The sequence below is a fragment of the Typopeltis vanoorti genome, chromosome 13, assembly GCF_054136105.1.
Source record: "Typopeltis vanoorti isolate ZY-2024b chromosome 13, IOZ_Tvanoo_1.0, whole genome shotgun sequence".
In the NCBI taxonomy this organism is placed as follows: domain Eukaryota; kingdom Metazoa; phylum Arthropoda; class Arachnida; order Uropygi; family Thelyphonidae; genus Typopeltis; species Typopeltis vanoorti.
Window position 1 is genome coordinate 30,142,815 of NC_143561.1, and position 21,505 is coordinate 30,164,319.

Genomic DNA, 21,505 nt, shown 5'->3' on the forward strand with positions numbered 1-21,505 from the left:
CATTAAGACCGGTGAGGCTAATGTATTGTATACTTTTAGCCTGGTTTGCTTTTGAGTACTTAGTGAATAACTAAATTATGCGTCAAAGATGCAATGAAAAAAACATTTTCTTCAAACAATGCTATTATTACATAAATGCTTTATAAAACTTAAACACAGGAATCATCTGACTCATAAAACTACAATTTTACTTTTTTTTTTCTTCTTTGCAAAAATTGAAAAACAAAGTAACACTTTGCATCACAGGCATTAATACTGTAATTACAAAGCAACATTGCCAGTAAGGTAACAATCATATTCTAGAAAACTTGTTTGTATAAAGGAGCTGTTGGAGACATACTAAGAATTTTGTTAATCACAAATGCTACATGCAAAGTTGCTTCATGATTACAACATTAAAGTCACTTTTTTTTTATAATGTTCTTACACTGGCAAAATATTGGATCTTGAGGTTCTTACATCCAACAAAATTTTGTCATCCATGGAAAAAACAGTTTATAAAATTCACTGCTCTTGTACACAATATATAGCAGAATTTTAAATAGCAAACTAATGAAATATTCTGAAAACTTTATTTTAGAAGTACAGAATGGATTTAGAAAAGGACGATCATATATGGACTAGGCCTTTTGCCTAAAATTAATAATAGAGAAAAGAAGAGAATACAATTTATAAACGCATATTGCGTGTAGCTCAGCGGATGTGGCGTTTGCTCACCGCCGCGCTTGGCCGCATGAAGGAAGACTTGGTTTCGAGTCTAGTCGGCGACTAGAGGAAATTTTTCTAAGCCTTTTTTCGACCGGTTCCCGAGTTAGTCGATCTCTGGCACGGGCAAGCAGGTTTTTCCTCCCGGAAACTCGGGTTTTTCGTCCTGTAAACTCAAGAAAATCGACCGTAGAACCCACATTATTTCAGACATTAAATATATTGTGTTAGGGTTAGAGACCACGAGATGGCGGCACATTTGAGCCGTCTCTCTTCACTGCGTACCGCTTAATTAGTGATAGCCTTGGGCCATCTGTCTCTGATTGGGTACCAGTGGAGATTGAACTGCCCACTCAGTCTCCAAAAGGTTAGATAGGGCTAAATGGCCTCGCCTACTCCCTGTATACGGGAATAAAAAGGCGTTGGCTGATAAAAAAAAAAAAATATTGCATTTATTGACTTTGAAAAAGCATTTGACAAAATTAAAAGAAGCATTTTATTTAACATAAAAGAAAGAAATTAAAACAAGTACCAAATAATATCCTAAAAGCTATCATAAGTATATATGAAAATAATCAAATACAAATAAGATTAAATCATGAGCTATCATATATGAGAGAGAGAGATAAACCAAGGGGGTCTGACAGGGATGTCCCCTCTCAGCAACTCTTTTTAATATTTACCTAAATGAAATAATAATAAAATGGAATAAAAATTTCCATTAAGGTATTAAAACTTTCTCCTATTGTGAACTTAAACACTCTCCTTTTTGCCAAATAATAATTACAAATTCTAAAGATAACTTACAGAAAGCTATTTTAGATCTAAATGAGATAGCCAAAGATTATGGTATGATAATATCAACAGAAAAATCAAAAACTATGGCCTTTAAAGACAAGATGCAGTAAGAACTAAAATAGTAATAGATAACAAGATCTTAGAACAGGTGAATTCATTTAACTACCTAGGATGTATGATCACATATGAAAATGAAAAAAGATATAAACCTAAAAATTGCAAAATATTTAAAAATAATAGGTGTAATTAACTCTATATTTAAACCAAACCTAGTTCAAAAACAAACCAGACTAAAAGTATACAATACATTAGCCCTACCAGTCTTATTGTATGAAAGTGAAATCTGGACAATAAAACAAAAAGACAAACGAAGATTAATAATAGCAGAAATAAAGTTTATGAGAAAAACTGCAAAGTATACTCTATTTGATCACAAAAGAAACAAAGAAATTATGAAAGAATTAAACCAAGAATCAGTAATAGAAAAAATTAAAAAATATAAACATAAATGGATGGAACACGTTCAAAGAATGAAAATAGAAAGATTACCAAAACAAACCTTAAAGTACAAGATATTAGGAAAAAGAAAAAACCAGGATGTCCTCTTAAAAGATTCAACGATGACTTCTAAGGCCATGCTAGGCCTAAATCTTTGATATACATGATGATGATGATGATGACTGCTCTTATAACATCTGCTATGTATACCAGATCAAAAGGTCTGGGGAGATTCACATATCTGAACATGTAAAATACATTAAAAAAAAAAAAAAAGACAGCACAAATCAGGATTAGTCTGTCATACAACAAAAACAAGCAACCAACTAGCTTGGCAAGAAACAGAAATGCCACATATTAATCATAATTGTTTAACAAGAAAGTTTAAGAAGCCTCAGAAATGCTCCAAATCCTCAACAATCTAATAAAAACCAAAGCTTAATCCTACACCAAGTTTGATCTGCTTTCATCAAAAATCTAACAAACACATGGGATATGACATACATCACCACAGAACGTGACAGCAACAACTAGCATTGTTCCAACACATAGATTAATGAATAAAACAGTTTTATCTAGTCACTTGTTTGTATGCAAAAACTGTGACGTTCTGATAACATCTGCTATATGTAATTGATTTTTTCTAGTCTTTTTTATATGAGTTTCGGTACCCCTGTTATATGTTAAGAAACATGTGATCTCAATACTGAAAATTAGCTGAAGAACTGCTAAATCATAGAAACATTTGTATTCATTTCATTCTTACTTCTTTCTGTTGCTTTTCCAGTTCTTTCATACGAATTTCGCGAGCCTCTGCTCTTGCTTGCCTTCTTGCTGCTAAACGTGCTTCAGCCTAATAAAAACCATATTAAACAGAAAAATACAGATTTATAATATTACTTGAAAATGATTTCTGGAAAAGTATATTTCATTTTTAAGATCAAATGCAGTAAAAAAAAAAAATACAATATGTTAGCACCATCTTCCAAATAATATGTTAAATGTAGCTTAGCTATATTGAAAACAATCTGCATTTTATTTTATTTTTTCAAGTGAAACAAATTACATCAACTGAGTAAATATTTTTAACAATAATTTAAAATACACTAATAATTTTACAAAGGTTTTTAAAAATAATCAAAGCTGGGCAACTTTCAGAAGTGAATTGAAGACTTAAGTATACAAATATTATTGGAAGAAAAATAAAAGAGTTTGAAAATAACAATCGAACCTTGGAGACTCAATAGCTCTCTGAAGAAAACATTGCTTCAGCCAGAAAGACATGTAGTGATGCCATAAAAGAATACAGAGAAAAATGTTAAAAAAATAAGATCGTGTGTATAAGTATTAAACAAGTCATGCAAAGACTGGTAAGAGTACACAAGGATCAGAAAACTCATAAAATGTTCTGGAGGCTATTGAAAGAGCTTAGAAATGGACTGTCGAGTTTCGTAATTTGGAAAAGGCTTATGACAAGATGCAAGAGAAAAACTCTTCAAAACGCTACAAGTTATATAGTGTAACTGGGATATTATAAAGAGCAATACATAGATTCTATTTGAGCTATAAGTCAACAGTTACAATTGAAGGAGTATAGCAAGATGGTTTGATGTTAAATCAAGTGTGAGGCAAGGGAGTACATTATCTCCATGTTATTCATTATCTATATGTATCACATTATGAAGGAAAGTGGAATTAAACCTAACTCTCTAATTTATGCAGATGATGTTATACTTCTAAATAAACCCAGTGTAAGTGCATAAGATTTCCAAACTAAACTGAATAACAGTTGTAATAAATATGGTATGAAAACTGGCAATAAAAAAGACAAAGACAGTGAAAATAAGCTGAAATATAGAAAACATCAACTGCATCCTGAATGGAGAACCTATAGAAGTAAAACATTTCGGCTATTTAGGCACAACATTTCAGCTATTTAGGAAATAGACAGCAGAATTAGTAAAGCTGGTATGATAGGAAGTCAGCTGAATAAATTTATATGGAATAAGAAAGAAATTAGTCAAAACATTAAATTATCTCGTAGATAGGCTTATACGTTGGTTATGCATTTCTAAATAACTTAGGGAATTGAAACAACGTAGATCCGAATATAAATTAAATAATACTTTAATAGATATTTCCGATATTTCGGCAATGTCTCATTGCCATTTTCTAAAGGAACTTACAAAAGGCAGGAGCACAACAGGCTCTAACAATATAGTAACTGGAAATGAAGATATGAAGCTATCTTTCTCCTAGAAGTCCCGATGGTGCCATCTGGCGGGCTAAGTAGGCATTCTTGGCTGTTGGGCTGAAGGTCTGCTGATGTATGCCTCCCAAATTTGGGGCAGTCGCATACAACCAAATTTGTTGAGGTTTGGAGAGTTTCTTAGGGCAGAGGCTGATTCCATAAATAGTCTTTCGAATTTATATTTGCTCCGGTGTATTATTTTTGCTTTCTTCCACCGTATTCTGTGGCGAGTATCCAGAGCATGGTCTGCAAGACCAGAATGGCTATATTTGTAAAACCGGATGTAGTCCTTGTGTTCAGAAATTCTGATATTCGCTGTCCTGCCTGTTTGGCCAAAGTACGACAGTTTACAACTGCAAGGGACCTGGTATACACCAGGTAGGTCTAGGGAAAGTGGTTGGTCTTTGGTAGAGCGGATAAGGGATGCCAATTTTCTGTAAGGCCTGTAACAGGAGGTGAGGTCATGTTTTTTTAGAATTTTGGTAATTTTTTCTGAGGTGCCTCGGATCTTGTATACAGATTAAATTATCTGTATACAAGACCATGTTTCAAACCAATTTTAACTTATGGATCTGAGAGCTGGATTAAAAATAAAATACTTGATCAAAGACTGGACACCAGAGATACAAGTTCGGAGAAAGATTATGGGATTGAACAGATAGCATTTATGGCAGTGTCATATTCAAATGTAGGATATTCAGAAAAAACTTGCCATTGTTAGCATTCAGGAATGTGTTAGTAGAGCTAACACATTCCTCAATGTGTTAGCTCAGATATAGTCAGAAAAGTGACTATATCAGATGGTATAGTCACTTAAAAAGAATGGAAGAGGAAAGATTAGCAAAACAAGTGTTCTTTTCCAGGTTGGCAGGAAAAAGACCCAGTGGAAGACCAAGATGTAGGTAGAAATAGACAGAAATATCTGATCTGATAATGATGGAGTCTTGACAGATAACAGATTAATTTGGAGGAAAACTGTTGATTGGAAGCTAGTAATGATGGAAATTTTTAATGTAGTACTACCATAACATCCTGTACACCTTCTGAGGGTACATATCAGGAATTTGATGATGAGAAATGGACTAGTGAAATATTCTGAGGCTACTGAAAGAGCTCATAAATGGAGGAAAGCATATTGAAAAAGAAATCTGAGATGATAAAGGTGACATGAAAACTGAAGATAAAGATATCCTAGATAGTTCAAGCAGTTATTGTGAAAGACTGTTAAATGAAACAAGAAGTGACAGAATAGTGGTAGAAAATATTCAATAGGAATGCTATCAGGAGTACATATCAATACTTGAAAAAAATGAAATATAAGAAGGCACCTGGAGTAGATGATATTCAACCAGACTTCAAGTTCGAAAGTATAAATGTTTTACACTGGCTGCCCTGCATAATTCAGAAGGCATGATCAGAAGTCAAATTCCAGATAATGGGAGTAGAACTGTCATTGTACCTTTTTATAAAAACAGAAATAAAACAATGTGAGAATTATAGAATAAGTTGCCTACTTATTCTATATAATTCTATACTAGCACAACTACTTCCAGGTAATTATGCTAGTATAGAATTCCAGGTATACTAGCACAATTACTTCCAGGTAATTGTGTATACTTGACAAAGTAAGAAAAATTGTCACAGAGAAACTTGGAGAAGAACAAGCTAGGTTCCAGTCAAACAGGCACTGTTATTATAAGTCAAGAATTATTATTATATGGGTATCTTCACGGAGTCCAAACACTCATCGCAGGAAATTCATCAGGGAAGACACAACTAGTGCTGGTATTCTATTCCACTCATTCACCACTCTCCAAACAAAAAATCTAGTCCACACACACCTTTGCTAATCCCACTCTTACACAACTTTCAGGGGTGACCCCTAGTTCTCTATTTGTCATGTACTGGAAATAATCTTTTGTGTCAATCTTATAGAACCCTTTGCAACCCAGAGACCTTCAACTTATCCTCATAGGGAATATTCCATAGGCCATCACCAGTTTGGTCACTCGTCTATGAATCCTGTCCACAACCTCCTGGTCTCCAAGATACTCAGGTGACCAAATTGGACACTAGTCAAGATGCAGCCAAATCATAGCCTTATAAAAGGAGATAATAACCTCATCTTTACTTGTTAGTATAACATTTCAGCATGCAAGTAATACTTTGTGCTATTATGCCAAATTTTGTAACATGCCCTCTGAACTTCAACTCCCTGTTCATCATTATCCCTAACATTATCCTCAACTTCAACTCTCTGTCTGCCATTATCCCCAAGTCCCTAGCCTCATCATTATCCTGAAATTCAGTACTATCAATATAATAAACAGTATGTAGCCTTTTCAATCCAAAGTGTATAACCTTACATTTTGCAACATTAAACTGACAACCATTATCTTTGCCCACAATGGAAATTGATTTAAATAATCATGCAGGATATCACCTTTATCAACAACTGCCCTCCCTAATTTTGTATCATCAGCAAACAATGGAAATCCCCATGCCTTAAATCATTTCCTCTATCATTAATATACAAAATATAACAAGGATACATATTTAAGTTTCATATCTGGAAAAGGCATATGACAAGATTCCAAGAGAAAAGCTGTTCAAAATACACTACAATTATATCATGTAAATGGGACATTGCACTAAGTGATACACAGTTCATATTTAAGGTGAAAGTCAGCAGTTAAAATTGAAGGAGATACAGAGATTTGATGTAAAATAAGAGATAAGGGTTCACACTATCTTAACTGTTATTCATCATCTATATATGGATCACAATATGCAGGAAAAGTGGCTTTAAACTTGATATAAAAATTGCAGGAATTAATCTCAGCTGTTTATTTTTTGCAGGTCATGTTATTCTCCGGCTGATTAAAACAGTTGGTAAAAGACTGAAGACCACATATATGAGAGTTCTGAGAATAATTAGGGGAGTGAACAAATGGCATTAGTAGCAGAATCATATTAAAAATGACAACATTAGGAAGAAACTTGACAGGTGGTATGATCACTTTAACAAAATGGGATTATGGTGTTTGATGCTAAGATGGCAGAAAAAAGATCCAGAAGAAAACCAAGATGTAACTGGATCAATGCAGTTAGCAGAGCCTCAAAAGTGAAATAGAAAATCTGACAGACAATACTGGAGTCCTGGAAGATAACAGATATTTGTAGGAAATTAGTAATAATGTAAACTTTTCAAATCATCATTGTATCTTGTACATACCTTGAGGGAATATCAGGAATTTGATTATGATAATTTTATTACACTTGAAGATAATAGTTCAACCCAAGTTGAATATTATCTTCAAGTGTAATAAAACCCAAGTAGGAATCTTTTCTTGGTCCTTGCCATTATCTCATTTCACTTGGGGTCAGCTCTTCTGGTCTATAATCACAGGTTATTCTGTCCTTAGTCGTTGATGCCTCCAACTAGGCAGTTTTTATATATATATATATATAAACCTTTATATTTTTATATATATATTTATCTATCTAAACTTTTAGATAGCCTTTATATATATATATATATATATAAAGGCTATCCGTGTTAAACAGGGTCTAACATCACCTCAGTTTGGAGGTCTTTTTTTTCTAAAGGCCATCCATGTTAAACAAGGTCTATCGTGTCACTGCAGTTCTGTACACATTTCCATTACCTTCAGCATCATGTGATCTACAAGTGTCTCATGATGCTGAAGCTCTAACTTTGAAGCTCCAATGTATGTGTGTTCATGGATGAAATATGCTGCTTTATTTAACAAGAGCAACTGGAAAATTAAAGTACATAATTTTTACAAGACAAAAGTGTACACTACATTAGCTTATTATTATCACAGGCAACTCCAAGGAGTCCTTAGACTCATCAAGGGAGGCCCTAAACAAAATGTCAAGAACTATCCAACATTTACATAGTATCCATTGTACTTTGCTTTGAACTCATTCACAGTTACGGCACCCACAACAGACTCTGCAACCTATTCCACTCATTCACCACTCTCCAAGCAAAACACCTAATTCTGATATTTTTGCATGGAGACCTGTTCTGAAAAATTTTCTCTGAATTAATCTAAAAACCTCTCAGTAATTTGTATACCACTTTTCTGCCTATCAAGCAGTTTCTGTAACCCACAAATCTTCAACCTGTTCTTGTAAGGTTCATTCCATAGACCTGCTACCATCTTGGTCACCTGCCTCTGGATCCTCTCAACTTCCTCTTCACCAAGAAACCTTGGTGCCCAGATCTGCATGCAGTAGTCAAGATGGGGTCTTATCAAGGCTCGATAAAGAGGAACAATAACCTGCTTGTCTCTGCTCATCAAAGTATTCTTCAGTAACCAAGTGATCTGATGAGCTGCTTTAGTCACTTTTGCTATGTGCCCCCTAAACTTTAACTCGCTATCATTAATACTCCCAACTCTCTGGCTTGGTCAATTTCCTGGAGTACAGTTCCACCAATGTGGTATACAGCTGGTAATCTTTTCACCCCAAAATGCATAACCTTACACTTTGCCACATTAAACTGATATCCATTCTCCTTTGCTCAGTCTGCCAATCTATCCAAATCATCTTGCAAAAATTTGACATCATCTGTATTATAATTTTTTTGTAATTTAATTGTATGATTGTAACCAAGTACAATCATCTACAGGAGGGGAAAAAAAAAAAACTAACAGATAACATACTTGACACCTTTTATTCAATAAAACTGAAAGACTATTCTGGGAAATGGCATTTGATTTACAGATAACTTCCAGATTAAATAAATTTCACTGTCAGAAATGTTAAAGAGCTGGGAGGTTTCCATTCTCTAAAAAACATCCTTTCTTGCAATAAGAGAACACAATCAGAGAATCAGAATACCAGCATGATTATTCCATGTTCAGTTTTACAATGTGTGAATTTATGATCATCACACTGTACCTACTGTGACAATCTTTCTTTTTTTTTTTTTTAAACATGCTTTACTATTGTAAGTGGAGGTTTCTGTGGTTTAGAAGTTCATAAGGCTTGTTTACTACGTTAAACCATTATATGTTCAAGTGTTATTGTTTGGATTTTTTTAAACTTGCATGACACTTAAGTTTCCTTACAGAGTCAGAGATCACAGTAATGATTTGTTATAGTGCACAGATTACTATAGTTAATCTTTTAGCATGAACATTGTAATTGGACCACATTTTTTTTTTATTATTAAGCTAAAAGCACAATAAAGAAATAAAACCCGACAAGTTTCGTAAGTTGTTTGACTTGCATCTTCAGGAATAAAAGGTAACTGAAAGTTAAAACAACAAAAAAGAGAAATTAATAGTTCATACTAAACAGTCAGATGGCTACAACTGTATAGTATGAACTATTAATTTCTCTTTTTTGTTGTTTTAACTTTCAGTTATCTCTTACCCCTGAAGATGTAAGTCAAATGACTAACAAAACTTGTTTACTACGTTAAACCATTATACCTCCAAGTGTTATTGTCTGGATTTTTTTAACCTTCATTGACACTTAAGTTTCTTTACAGAGTCAGAGATCACAGTAATGATTTGTTATAGTGCAGAGATTACTATAGTTAATCTTTTAGCATGAGGTCCATTTTAGTTCATGTACCAAAGCTCCATGGTACATGAACATTGTACCATGGAGCTTTGGTTGTCTCTTTTTGGTAGTTTTATTATGGTGAGCAAGTTTGTTACAACAGTTTATGCTGTATGAAAGTTCACAGCATAAAGTTCACTGCACTCATAATTTCATAAAGCACTGATATATAACAATTGCTTAACAGTTAATTCTGTAAAAAAAAAAAAACCATGGATAACACATGTAATTTTAGCTTTTATCAATAAATCAAGGTAGCAGGAACATTTAGCATTTCACAAACCATCCTGACCAACCCAATATATTAATCAACTCTTGATATGCAAGATGGTTGCACTGGTCCATTATTTTATTGCCTAAATCATATGATGCAAGCTAATCTTAAGAATCACATTTTTTAAAAATTATTCACATATATAAGCAACATTTATTAAAGAGAAAAAAAATAAAAACAAATTATTAAAACGTAAACAAATACAATTATCGATTTATTTTATATTCAAACAGTGAGCAATTAAGCATGGAACTCAGTAAATTCAAATGAAGGTCAGTAGTCATTAGTGACTAGTAGCTCGGAGGCTACTTATTATAAAGTTTATTCCATTTCTGCAAATACACTGATCTTGATACATCTATAATTTGTTTATGTTCTCTCAAAGCATGTTTCGATTATTCTTTACCCACCTATCTGCAGTCTAATGTCAAATTTGACAAAAGATTTTTTCTCATTCATACTTTATTTTTTATATCCATACTTCGTATATATTTTCTAAAAAATAAAGATTACAACCTACAGATATTCAATTTAAATATTAATGAGTGTTTTCTTCTATTCCAATTATACACAGTGTATTATAGATTTATTTTCTTCAAGAAATAAATATAAGTTATGTATTAAGACAGAGAAAATCTACTGCCAAGTTTGTATCAGTATTTTGGTTCTGATCCAATAAGCTGAAATAACTACATAATAAACTATTTAACAAAAAAATTTCATATGCATATTGTGAAAGTTGTTGTTTATTATCTGGTTATTCTGTATGTACACACACAAATGTAATTGTGTGGAAGGGGAAAAAAAGAAAACCATCATGAGTAAAGCAAAACATTATAATTTTAACATTAATTATTTTTATTTAATAAACAATTTAAAAGGTCCATTTGTAAAAGATCATATGGATAAACAAATGTCACTTACCTCACGGGCAATCTGATCTAAAGCCTGGTCCTCAGCTGAATGAAGTTTGGTTGTAACTCTTCGACGACCACTACTAGGAGTAGCCATGATATTAATCAATATTCAATGGCTAAGTACAATTGCTAATTGAATTCAAAACGAAAATTGCATTTGTAGCTTTATCATCTGTAATTATAAAAAAAAAAATTTATGAAAATATATAATTTAAGAATAAAAAAAACTTCCACAAATAATCAGTGATAAAAAGACTAACTTTTTCTTTTAACTTGTAAGAATCATAAAATTGTACAACACCAATACAATAATAAAAAGGAAAAATTATAGACCATATAACCCTAGTATGGTGCACTGGCAAGGCACTTACATTAGTGGCTGCAAACAGGATGCTAAACAACAGATGTTAGCAGAACACATACATACACATTTGCATTTGAATATTATGTGGAAAATGAAGGTATAGGTACTAGGGGAAATGAGAACAGTATAAGAGATCAATATCAGATATTTCATCCATGATGCAATGAAATTTTTTTATGTATACGCACAACTGACTAAAAGCGAAGATATTCCTTTTACATAAAACAAGTTAGAGGTAGAAATAATGCAAATATACAATTATATGGCTAGTGATTAATAATATAAACTTGGTACAAAAGACAAATCAAAATTATTTCACTTCTGTTGAATTTTTACCTAAAGAAAAATAAGTATTTTTCATTATTAAATTACTCAATTTTATTTCAGTAATGAGGGGAAGTACTTAATTCTTTCTGTAAAAGCTACCATTCTAAGTGTGTTGGCATGCTTGAAATTATTACGTGCTGAAATGTTTTTATAATTATTACATGTTTCATGAAAACATAAAAGAAAACTAATGAACCTATGCTTTGTTAGTGTCATACTGACATAATATACACCACTATAAGAAAACATACAGCTTGGAATTAAATTATATAATTCAGAACAGCCAAACACACACACACAATCAGAGCAAGCAGGACAAAATAGTATAGTAGGAAGCTTTTTTTAATGCTTATGATTTAAGGAAACAAGAATGTCTATATTCTTAGAATATAATATTTTTATGTTGTAAACAATGTTAACAATTTAATCTTGTTAAATCATTTAAGCCATGTAACTCCCTTTTATGAAATGTATAATTTTAGGCAATACAAGAAAGGTCTAGTAAAATATTATACATATCACAATAAGAATTCAACGGTTTCCCAAAATTTTATGAATCCACACTTTCATTTATGCATCTTGGGATGAAAAGATTACAAGCTGTGTATTAAAATGATAGAACTTGACTGCAAAAAACAGATGAGGATAGGGTTTGGGAGTGATGTTCAGAGGACATACTGTAATAGCAAACAAAATAATTCAAGAGATCACTTGGATATTGAAGTTGTCTGATATTATAAGTGAAGCAACTCAGGCGTGTGAGGCTAGTATTCTGTTTTATGAATGAGGCAGTATGGAGAAGATCCAAAGGCAAGTGACTAAGATGGTAACATGTCTATGAACTCCCTATACAGACAAATTAAAGGTTTGTGAACTGCACAATTTGGCTGACTGGCAAAAAAAAAAAAAAAAAAAAAAAAAGAGAGAATGCGATAGAAACAAAAGCATAAGTTACTAAAGGATTTTATAGATTAGATGTAGAAAAAATTTTTTTCAATAAATGACAAGACAGGAGAAACAAGATATCAACCCTGAAAGTTATGCAACAGTGTGGCTAAGAGAGCATACAATCTACATCAAAAGATTGTAACATCTCTCCCTCTGCTACAACTGACATTTCTGTCTTCTGTCTGTCTGTCTCTCTCTATATATATAACCTTATAATAATCCCTTCATTTTGATTTGTTGTTACATAGTTTCTTAAATTTCATTATTAATAAAATAGCAGATGCAAAAGCTGCAATTCAAAAAGAAGCATGGAATACTAAAAAAAATCTGATAATACAAAATGGCATTCAAAGTGCATTTGGATTTCTCATTACATGAAATTTTGGTGCAGGTATTATTTTTACTTTTTATATTTTTTTTTTATAAATAATCTCAATATTTTAATGGATATGGATTTCTTTATCCTACCCTCAACTGGAATGGAAAAATGGCTTTTGGCTTAATTTCTCTCTCCCTTTCAGTGTCCTGTAACATTCCCTTACATGAAGTCATCCAGTATCCAAATGACTGGAACCATCTGCTTTATATCTGGTAATATTCTGCCATAAATACAATTGAAAATTGCTGGTATTTTATTATTTTAGCACTTTATTAAGCAAAGTATTATTTGCTTAATAAAGTGCTATACAGAGAACGGACTCTTAATTCTTCATCATGAATCGGGTATAACAAAGGTATTTTCCTATATTCTTGTACAATCTTCTCATTCCAACTACAATAACTACATTTTATTATTACATGAACATCACCATACAATCCATCTCTAATCTAGAGTATTTTAGTAATAAGGTGTGACACCTTTTGACTACTTGAATATGGGAAATATATGACTTCTGCATTACTTCAACCTTGGTATCTCTTCTGGATTTGGTTCCCACTGATGAGACCTCAATAAAGGTTGAAACTGGTATGGGTAGTGACTCTTCCTATAAGGCATAGCATTATACATGTCTATAAGGATGTGCCTTGCATTATGGGATACTAGGGCAATTGATGTGAAGCTCTATATACATGTAGTAGCCTAGTTGTGAAGTTACTTTGCATGCAAACTTTGTTTGCTTACACTTGGATAGAGGATGAAACCAAGAATATCATTTCTTGGAATCTTTAATTTACAATCTACAGACTCACTGTAGAAGGACAACACTTATTACTATTCACATATAGTTCGCCCACCATTTGTAGGTCTCTGCTTGGCATCTTGCCAAGAATAGGCGATTCATGCTGAAGGGGAGAAAGAAATGAAGGACGTACAAATTGGTCGCCAACACACAAAATCACGTGCTTTATAGGTAAAATTTTCCAACTGTTATACAAGCAACATAGTTAACTACAATAATCATAAAAGAGAAGTTAATTTTCCAACCTGTAATAATAAATAACTCATCCCACAATACGGATGATTACCCTATTATCGAAATGGATTCTCATTTTTCTGACATGTGCAGAAGTATCAAAGGATCTCTAATCAGTGGGCGAACTATACTGATATAATTACCTCTGGCAATTCAAACCATTGCCATCTGGCAATTCCCCACCCTTCAAGAAAAAAAAAATAGAGTGCTCATGCCAGTGACAACCATGCTCTCATATAATTTCCAAAGGCGACTTCACCGTATGCAAATCATTATATTGTATAACAAAAAAGTATAGGATTTTTTAAGTTTATTTCACAGGAAGTGATCATGCTAATGGACAACACAATATACCAGAAGTAATGGTGGAACTCTTGGATTCCTTAGAATCACTGCACTACAGAGAAGATACAGATCATAAAATCTTTTAGCTTATTTTCTGATTCTGAATGCTGTGAACTGAAATCATCTGGATGTGCTATATTTCATCATGAGTCAATTCCAAGTTTTCACATTTTACATGAAAGAAAAACATATGCTTCAAAAGACATCATAGTTCATCTGGAGAAAGAAAGAGTGCTCTTTCTAGAGAATATTGCAGGATCACCTAATACTGAAAGAAAACAAAGCAACACTAAGAATGATATGTGAGAAACATTTCCATATAACGGGCTAAAAACAATTTCTGACTGTTCAAGGAGCCCAAAGTTTCTAAAAGCATCATTGTTGAGACATTCTCAAGAAAAATATGTTGATTTTGTTTTCAAGGTTTATAATGATAGAGATGTATATTCACCAGTTCGTTTCTTGTAAGACTCACTCATATAATACCTCCAATTCAGAAAAGATTCCATGCAATCAGAATAAAAAAAAAAACATCATTGATAATTTTGGAGAACATCGTCCAGATAACACTACAGATGATAAAGAAATCTGTAAAGAAAAGGAAAATCTAAAATAGAAACATCAACTTTGGAATCAAGTATATCTGCTCCACTGATAATGGAACCTCAGACATCTAACTGCTATTAAAATCACAAACTAATAGATGTTATTGTGAAGTTTTCCACTTGGTTATACTATAAATTAAAGATACCAAGAAATTATATGCTTGGTATCTTTAATTCAATATATACTTGGCCTCCCACTAACAAGACCTCAATAAAGGTTGAAACCAGTCTGGTTAGTGACCTCTTCCCATAATGCATAGCATTGTACATACCTGTAAGGATATGTGCTTTGCATTATGGGATACTAAGGCAAGTGATGTGAAGTCATTAGCTTCTATATACGAGCTGCCCTGTCCTGATTATATTTCAGGTGCAAACTTTGTTTGCAAGTCTGCACGGTTAGCCTAGTGGCTGTGCACTTTGCAAACATATGCCTGGGGAAGGAGTGTCCTAGGTTCGATTCCCGTCAGTGATGTGAGGAGCTGAAGGATCTACTTCAGCCATAGCCAAGTTAGCCAGTCTTGGGTATGAACAGTAGTGTTTTTTCCCCAGTTTATCCTGGGGTTTTTCATCCCACAAAGCAGGCAAACCAGCCTTGAGAACTCAACACCACGAGCATAGGATACACCAGGGCGTAGGGCTGACCACCTTATCCTCTGAACGGTTTTGAGGTCCGTTGATTACTAAACCCTCGTCGACGCTGCAAGGTAAAAGGAAGATGATGATGATGACTTTGTTTGCTTGCACTTGGATAAAGGATTAAACCAAGTATATAATTTCTTGGTATCTTTAATTTATAATAGATGTTAGATGGCATTCAAGTGGCAGATGTCATATAGAATGTTTATAATATTGCAAGCATAAAACTGAATACAGGAAATCTTTGATAGGCATCATGACCTGCAGCCATTTACTCTAAATCTCCCTACTCCCAGTTTTTGTACAATATCCTTTAATGGCAATCAGAGCTTTATAGCATTTAGGCATAGATTTTCAAAGTTATTTCACAAAATCAACTAAAATTTCATGAAACTAATTTCTCAAGACTACCTAATTGATTTTATTGAGTTTCTTTTCAACTACCGTTACATTAAGTGAATTCCAGAGGTTTATCATTGGATTTCAATTAGATAAATTGAAAGGCTATGACACTTGGCGTTCACATATTGTTCTCATCATCATTAATACATTGCTAAAGGAGCATTATTATTATTATTACAATAATCTCCAATGAGTCAGCAGACTCATCGTGGGAGGCCCACTTATTTGCAACCTATCATCACACTGAACTTTGAAATCATTTACACTTTTCACAATTTCCAGAGATGGCCTCTCATTCTTCCCATCTATCCCTCTGCTTGTTTTAGAATCTCTTCTACATTAATCTAGTAAAATACCTTCACTAACTTGAAGGTCTCTATCATATCACCTCTTTTCCTCCCATCCAACAAACTCTTTAATTTATATTTCCTTCAACTGCTCAAGCTACACATGGACTGTTGTGCTCAAATTTGGTTACATAGTTGTCATTGTGAGGTGGAAACACTAGAGATGATCCAGAGATCAATGACAACTACATAACCAAATTTGAGCACAACAGCCCATGTGTAGTCTGACCAATGCCTTATATAGAGTCACCACACTGATCACTCTTCTTTAAATAAAATTCTCCTGACTGATGGTAACTTACTGCAAAATGTCCACCAGAATAATTTTTACTATTCCTAGTTTAGAGAAGCAATGGTTTTTGTGTGGGAAAACTGATTAATGTAGCCATCAAATACTATAACTAGTTTTGGAGACCATAAAATTTTCTGACATAAGACTTGCAGGAAAAACAGAGGGAAAGAAAAGAATTGTACAATGCTTTGGATTACACACATGTCTAAACTAAGAAGCCATACAATATCAAGCCAACAAATATTTTAGCCCTAATGTTAATGTACTTCAATACTATTCTTGGACTCAATGTCTTGAACAATGTTTCAAAATATTTGAAAATATTTCAAACCTAACTTTTTCAACAAGCATACAAAAATATCTGGTTTTACATTGCACCCTAGCACTTTTGGAGTGTGGTAAGACTAAAACTGAAGGTAACATGATGAGGATTACACAATGTTGCATTTAATAAAAGTGAGATTGATTTTTTTTAAAAAATTTCTATAGCAATTCTATCATCTCCAAACTGCTGGGCACCAACAGTTTGGAATATGCAGTTATTCAGATAAAATTAAATTAAAATCTAAAAACTAAAAATTAAAATAAAAAATTAAAATCTACTTTCCCAATGGATGCAACATATGACAATTTAAAACTGTAATAATCATGGATTATGCCTCTTGGAATATCAAATTAAAAGATGTAAAACATATATATTTGACGGAAAAGAACCTGTAAATGAGTATGCAGTGAGTATTGTAATTTTTCTTTTTTTGATGTTGATTAAACAAGAAACAAATAATTATCAAATGAAAATTCAAACTGCTACTTAAATATAGAGATACAGATATATTTTTAGTGCATTCAAGCACACTATCAACAAAAACACGTTGCTGATATTAAGTATCTGAAAAATAGGCTTCTACATTAAAAATTGGTGCAATTTTACCATTTTCAAAAGGAAATTTTTCCATAAGAGCATCCATTAGCAAGTTATTTGAATATAGTTATATATATATATATATATATATATATATATATATATATATATATATATTGTAGCTGTCATTTTTCCAAAATGGCAGTGGAAGAGAGAGCTAAATTTGAATTCCTCAGACTGGATGGCTGAATCGAAACCACAGCAACTATGGCTATGAGGTGAGTGTAATATGTTAACTGTTGTGTGTATTCTGTAAGCAGTCAGTCTGTTTTTATAGGATGTTAGGACTTTTAGCATGCTAATTTCATGCAACTAAGGTTCAACTCTGCTCAATTTCAGAACTCTGAATTATTTCTGATATTCCCTATCTTTAGATTTTAACTGGACTATATTTTATTTCATTTAATTCAACTTACAGGAAATAAGTTATCTAAGCAAAAAGTTCTGATACTTAACTAAGACATTAATTCCACAATACTTTGTGAAGTGAAGTACTTGTGTGTCTGTATATATTTTCTGGTATGCAGAAAGTGAAGGAACCATTGAGAAGGCCTGCAACTAATGTGTCCAAGAAAAGCAGGATGCTGTTGTTTTCTTTTTAAGTGCTTTATGCAAGGATACTGGTTATTTAATAAAAATGTTTGTACATATCTAGACAATGAGAACAGCATGTAACAACATTCAATCTGTGCCATTTTAATTTTTTCATTAGTATGTTATATTATCATGAGTTGTTCACGCATCCTCCCAATCTGCATTATTCCAGAAGTGTAAAATAATGTTCTAGATTACTATAAATAAACAGGGTTAAGATGAAAGTTTAGGGAGAAGATATTGTTCCCCACTCCATTTCCCATGATGGCTATTAAACATAGTGTTAATATTAAGAAGGAGGCTATGGGGGCATTGAACTATTTGCAATAAATAGATTTTGAAAATGATTTTTGATTACTGTTTTATGTATTGTGTGTGTGTGTGTGTGTGTGTGTGTGAGGTTTACAATGTTATTTGTTCAGAGCAAGTAATATCTGCTTAGTAGGTTACTATTTGTGAAATAATGCACACTGCAACTTAGGTATTAAGTTGACAACTCTATACTGATGATGATGCATGTGATCTATTGCAGCCAGTGTCAACAAGCAGCTGTACCTGTTTCAGGTCATTCTTATTACTTATTTTACTAGTTTTATAATCAGTTGAATTTTCTTCAAAATCTTCCACTTCATCATGAGAATGGTCAAGTTTTTAATCTTAAAAATTTAAACCTAATTTTAAATTGAAATTCTCATAAAAATTGCTATTTTAACAAGCACAGTTTTCCACATCAGAGAAGATAGTTAGCATGCGCTCCCTACAAGGAAGTACACGACAATTGACCTGTTTCTTTCTTTTTTGAAAATGTTCATCAAGATGTATCAGAGTCACTTGCACCTTTATTGCTATTCAGCATCAATAATCAGCAGCAATATTCCAAGCATCAAGTTAAACATTCCTCTTAGCTGATCAGCAAAGAGGAATGTTTAAGTCAGCTAAATTATTAATTAACTGAAATCAAACGTAGCTTACAAAGTAAGGGAAATGTACAGTAAGAAGTATTTAAAATTTTACAAATTTCAAAAAATAATTTTAAAAAAGTTAGACAATATTACATACATAGTTAATGATTCATAGACATTCACCTGGATAAAAACAGGTACTGAATATTCCAAAGGTATTAGTCCTTAGTAAGTAAATGATAAAATGTAGTCAAGTATATATTTTACACATGAAACAATACTTATAGTTTGATATAAAATGCATCAAGTTATTGAAAAAATTCCACCTGTACCGAACTTTTTTCTTTTTGAAAATCATTAAAAGATACACTTAACGTGTAAAAAGTGTGTCTATCATATTTTGTATGTAGACTATGCTGCGTAATGATCATAGCAGCTCCTTCGCTTTGGGGAAGAAGAAAAAAAAAACGTAACTATAATTGAGGGATTAACAATTACGTAAGAAGCCATGTACCCCATTCGTGGTATCCCATAAAGAATATAATCTCACATGTGCCCAAGTTCAAGTTCACAGTTATACTTTCGAGTATGCAGTATACTAAGCATACAAACAGGTGCTTCGTTTTAATGCTTGATATATAACATATTGGGCATAGCAAAGACAGGTGCTTCGCTTAAAAAAATAAATAAATAAATAAGAAAACAAAAAACCGAGTGTAGAGGAAAGTATGAAATGCACTTGCCAAGTTCTTTTCCGAGAGACTTACTTTTATTTAAGAAAAAAAAAATATGATGTATCAGGTGAATACTGCAGTTGACACATCTCCGGAACATATCAGGAACCAAAAATTGAAAGACATAGATTAACTCTAAGCATCATCATCACCAGGTAATCACAACAAAATTCTTTAACTTCAAAAACCACAAAGCACCATCATTCCCTTTACTCACTGCCTACCACGAGACCCGGATGATCCCGAAACGGAAGTGAGTACCGGACCAATTGTTCATTACTATGCTGAACTTCATTTCCTTAATAGTTTAAGCTGCTTGTTTAATAGTCGAGGAAATATAGAACTTTTAATTAAAATTCGTGATGAATGAAGTGCACTACACTATTTAATTCTTGTTTTCATCTCAAGGTTGAATGATTTGTGTTGCAAATATACTGTATATACATATACAGTATATAAAAATAGCTTAGGAAGTAAGCAAACATGTCATTAGAAAACTCGGAAAGCAAATAGGAGAAATGAATCAGTTTATAATGTCCTGGCACTAGCAGGAGGCACAGTCAAGAAAAGAGGCTGACAGTATTGAACTTATTTACCTCCCACCATCACAAAACAAACCATCAAATCCTCAACTTTTTATTTTATTTTTTTAATCTAGATGCAGACTCTCCCTGGATTTGCAAACACACCTTGATAATAAAGCTGGGAGATCTGAACACACTTGAATAATCGTTTTTATAAATAAAAGCAGAAAAAAAAAAGAATTCAAATAATATAAAACGAGAACTGGAAAGTGAAATAAATGCAATGGGTGCATATATCACTCTCCCCCCCTTTTTTTTCTTTCCTTACCGTACGTGTTTTTTTTTTTTTTTTTTTATTTATTTGTCGGTTCGCCTAATGGTCGGAATTTCCGGATTTTTTTTTAATTTTATTTTGATGAAACAGATTTAACATCTAAGATTTTATATTCTTCACATAATCATATGAAACAGATCTGCAATGCGATTTTTTTTTTTTCATTTCATACAAGAAAGAAAAGGGGGAATGCAAGCATTTTCGCATTTTACAATATTTTATATATCCGGAATGCTCTAGCCTACTTCTGATTTCCGATCATTGTTTATATATTGCGTAATTAAAAGAAATATTAAGTCGAAAATCTGATAGCTTGGTTGTTTGACCAATAAATGAACTTCTCTGAGAGAATCATCCTTATTTGGCAGATTATGGCAGACTATTTTATATATTGGAAGACAATATTATATGATTACTTCACTACTAAAAAAAAAATTATATTTAAGTTAAGTAATGAGATTGATTTTTCACAGGACAACCCTTTGAATAAAAGTAACAAACTTTTTATAGTTTTGACCGTTAGGATGTGTTGTAATCGCAGGTGCAACTTTCGAGTCGGGGTGATGTTGCAGTTTTCGTGTGGTAACCGTTGAAGTAAGTGTGAGTGAGTGGAGCGTGTCAGAGTTTGCGTCATGGAGCAAAAAACTGTGATAAAATTTTACTGTAAATTAGGAAAAACTACTACAGAAGTGTATCAAGACCTAAAACAAATTTTACGGCAATGACTGAGTGAGCCATGCACAGGTGTTCAACGTTTAAAGAGGGGA

The 21,505-nt window shown here is 32.7% G+C and overlaps 1 protein-coding gene across 1 annotated transcript in view; it reads right to left on the bottom strand.

Moving 5' to 3' along the window:
* Positions 1–20,466, bottom strand: part of LOC150100022 (leucine-rich repeat flightless-interacting protein 2-like) — a 164,941-nt gene extending 144,475 nt beyond the window's left edge. Inside the window, exons 1-3 of the mRNA XM_090402326.1 lie at positions 19,914–20,466; positions 11,052–11,216; positions 2,768–2,854 (exon numbers count right to left, since the gene is read on the bottom strand). Coding sequence (XP_090258452.1) covers positions 2,768–2,854; positions 11,052–11,138 — 174 coding nt within the window. The 5' untranslated portion in view covers positions 11,139–11,216; positions 19,914–20,466. The remainder of the gene's footprint in view (positions 1–2,767; positions 2,855–11,051; positions 11,217–19,913) is intronic.
* Between the last annotated feature and the right edge of the window lie 1,039 nt (positions 20,467–21,505).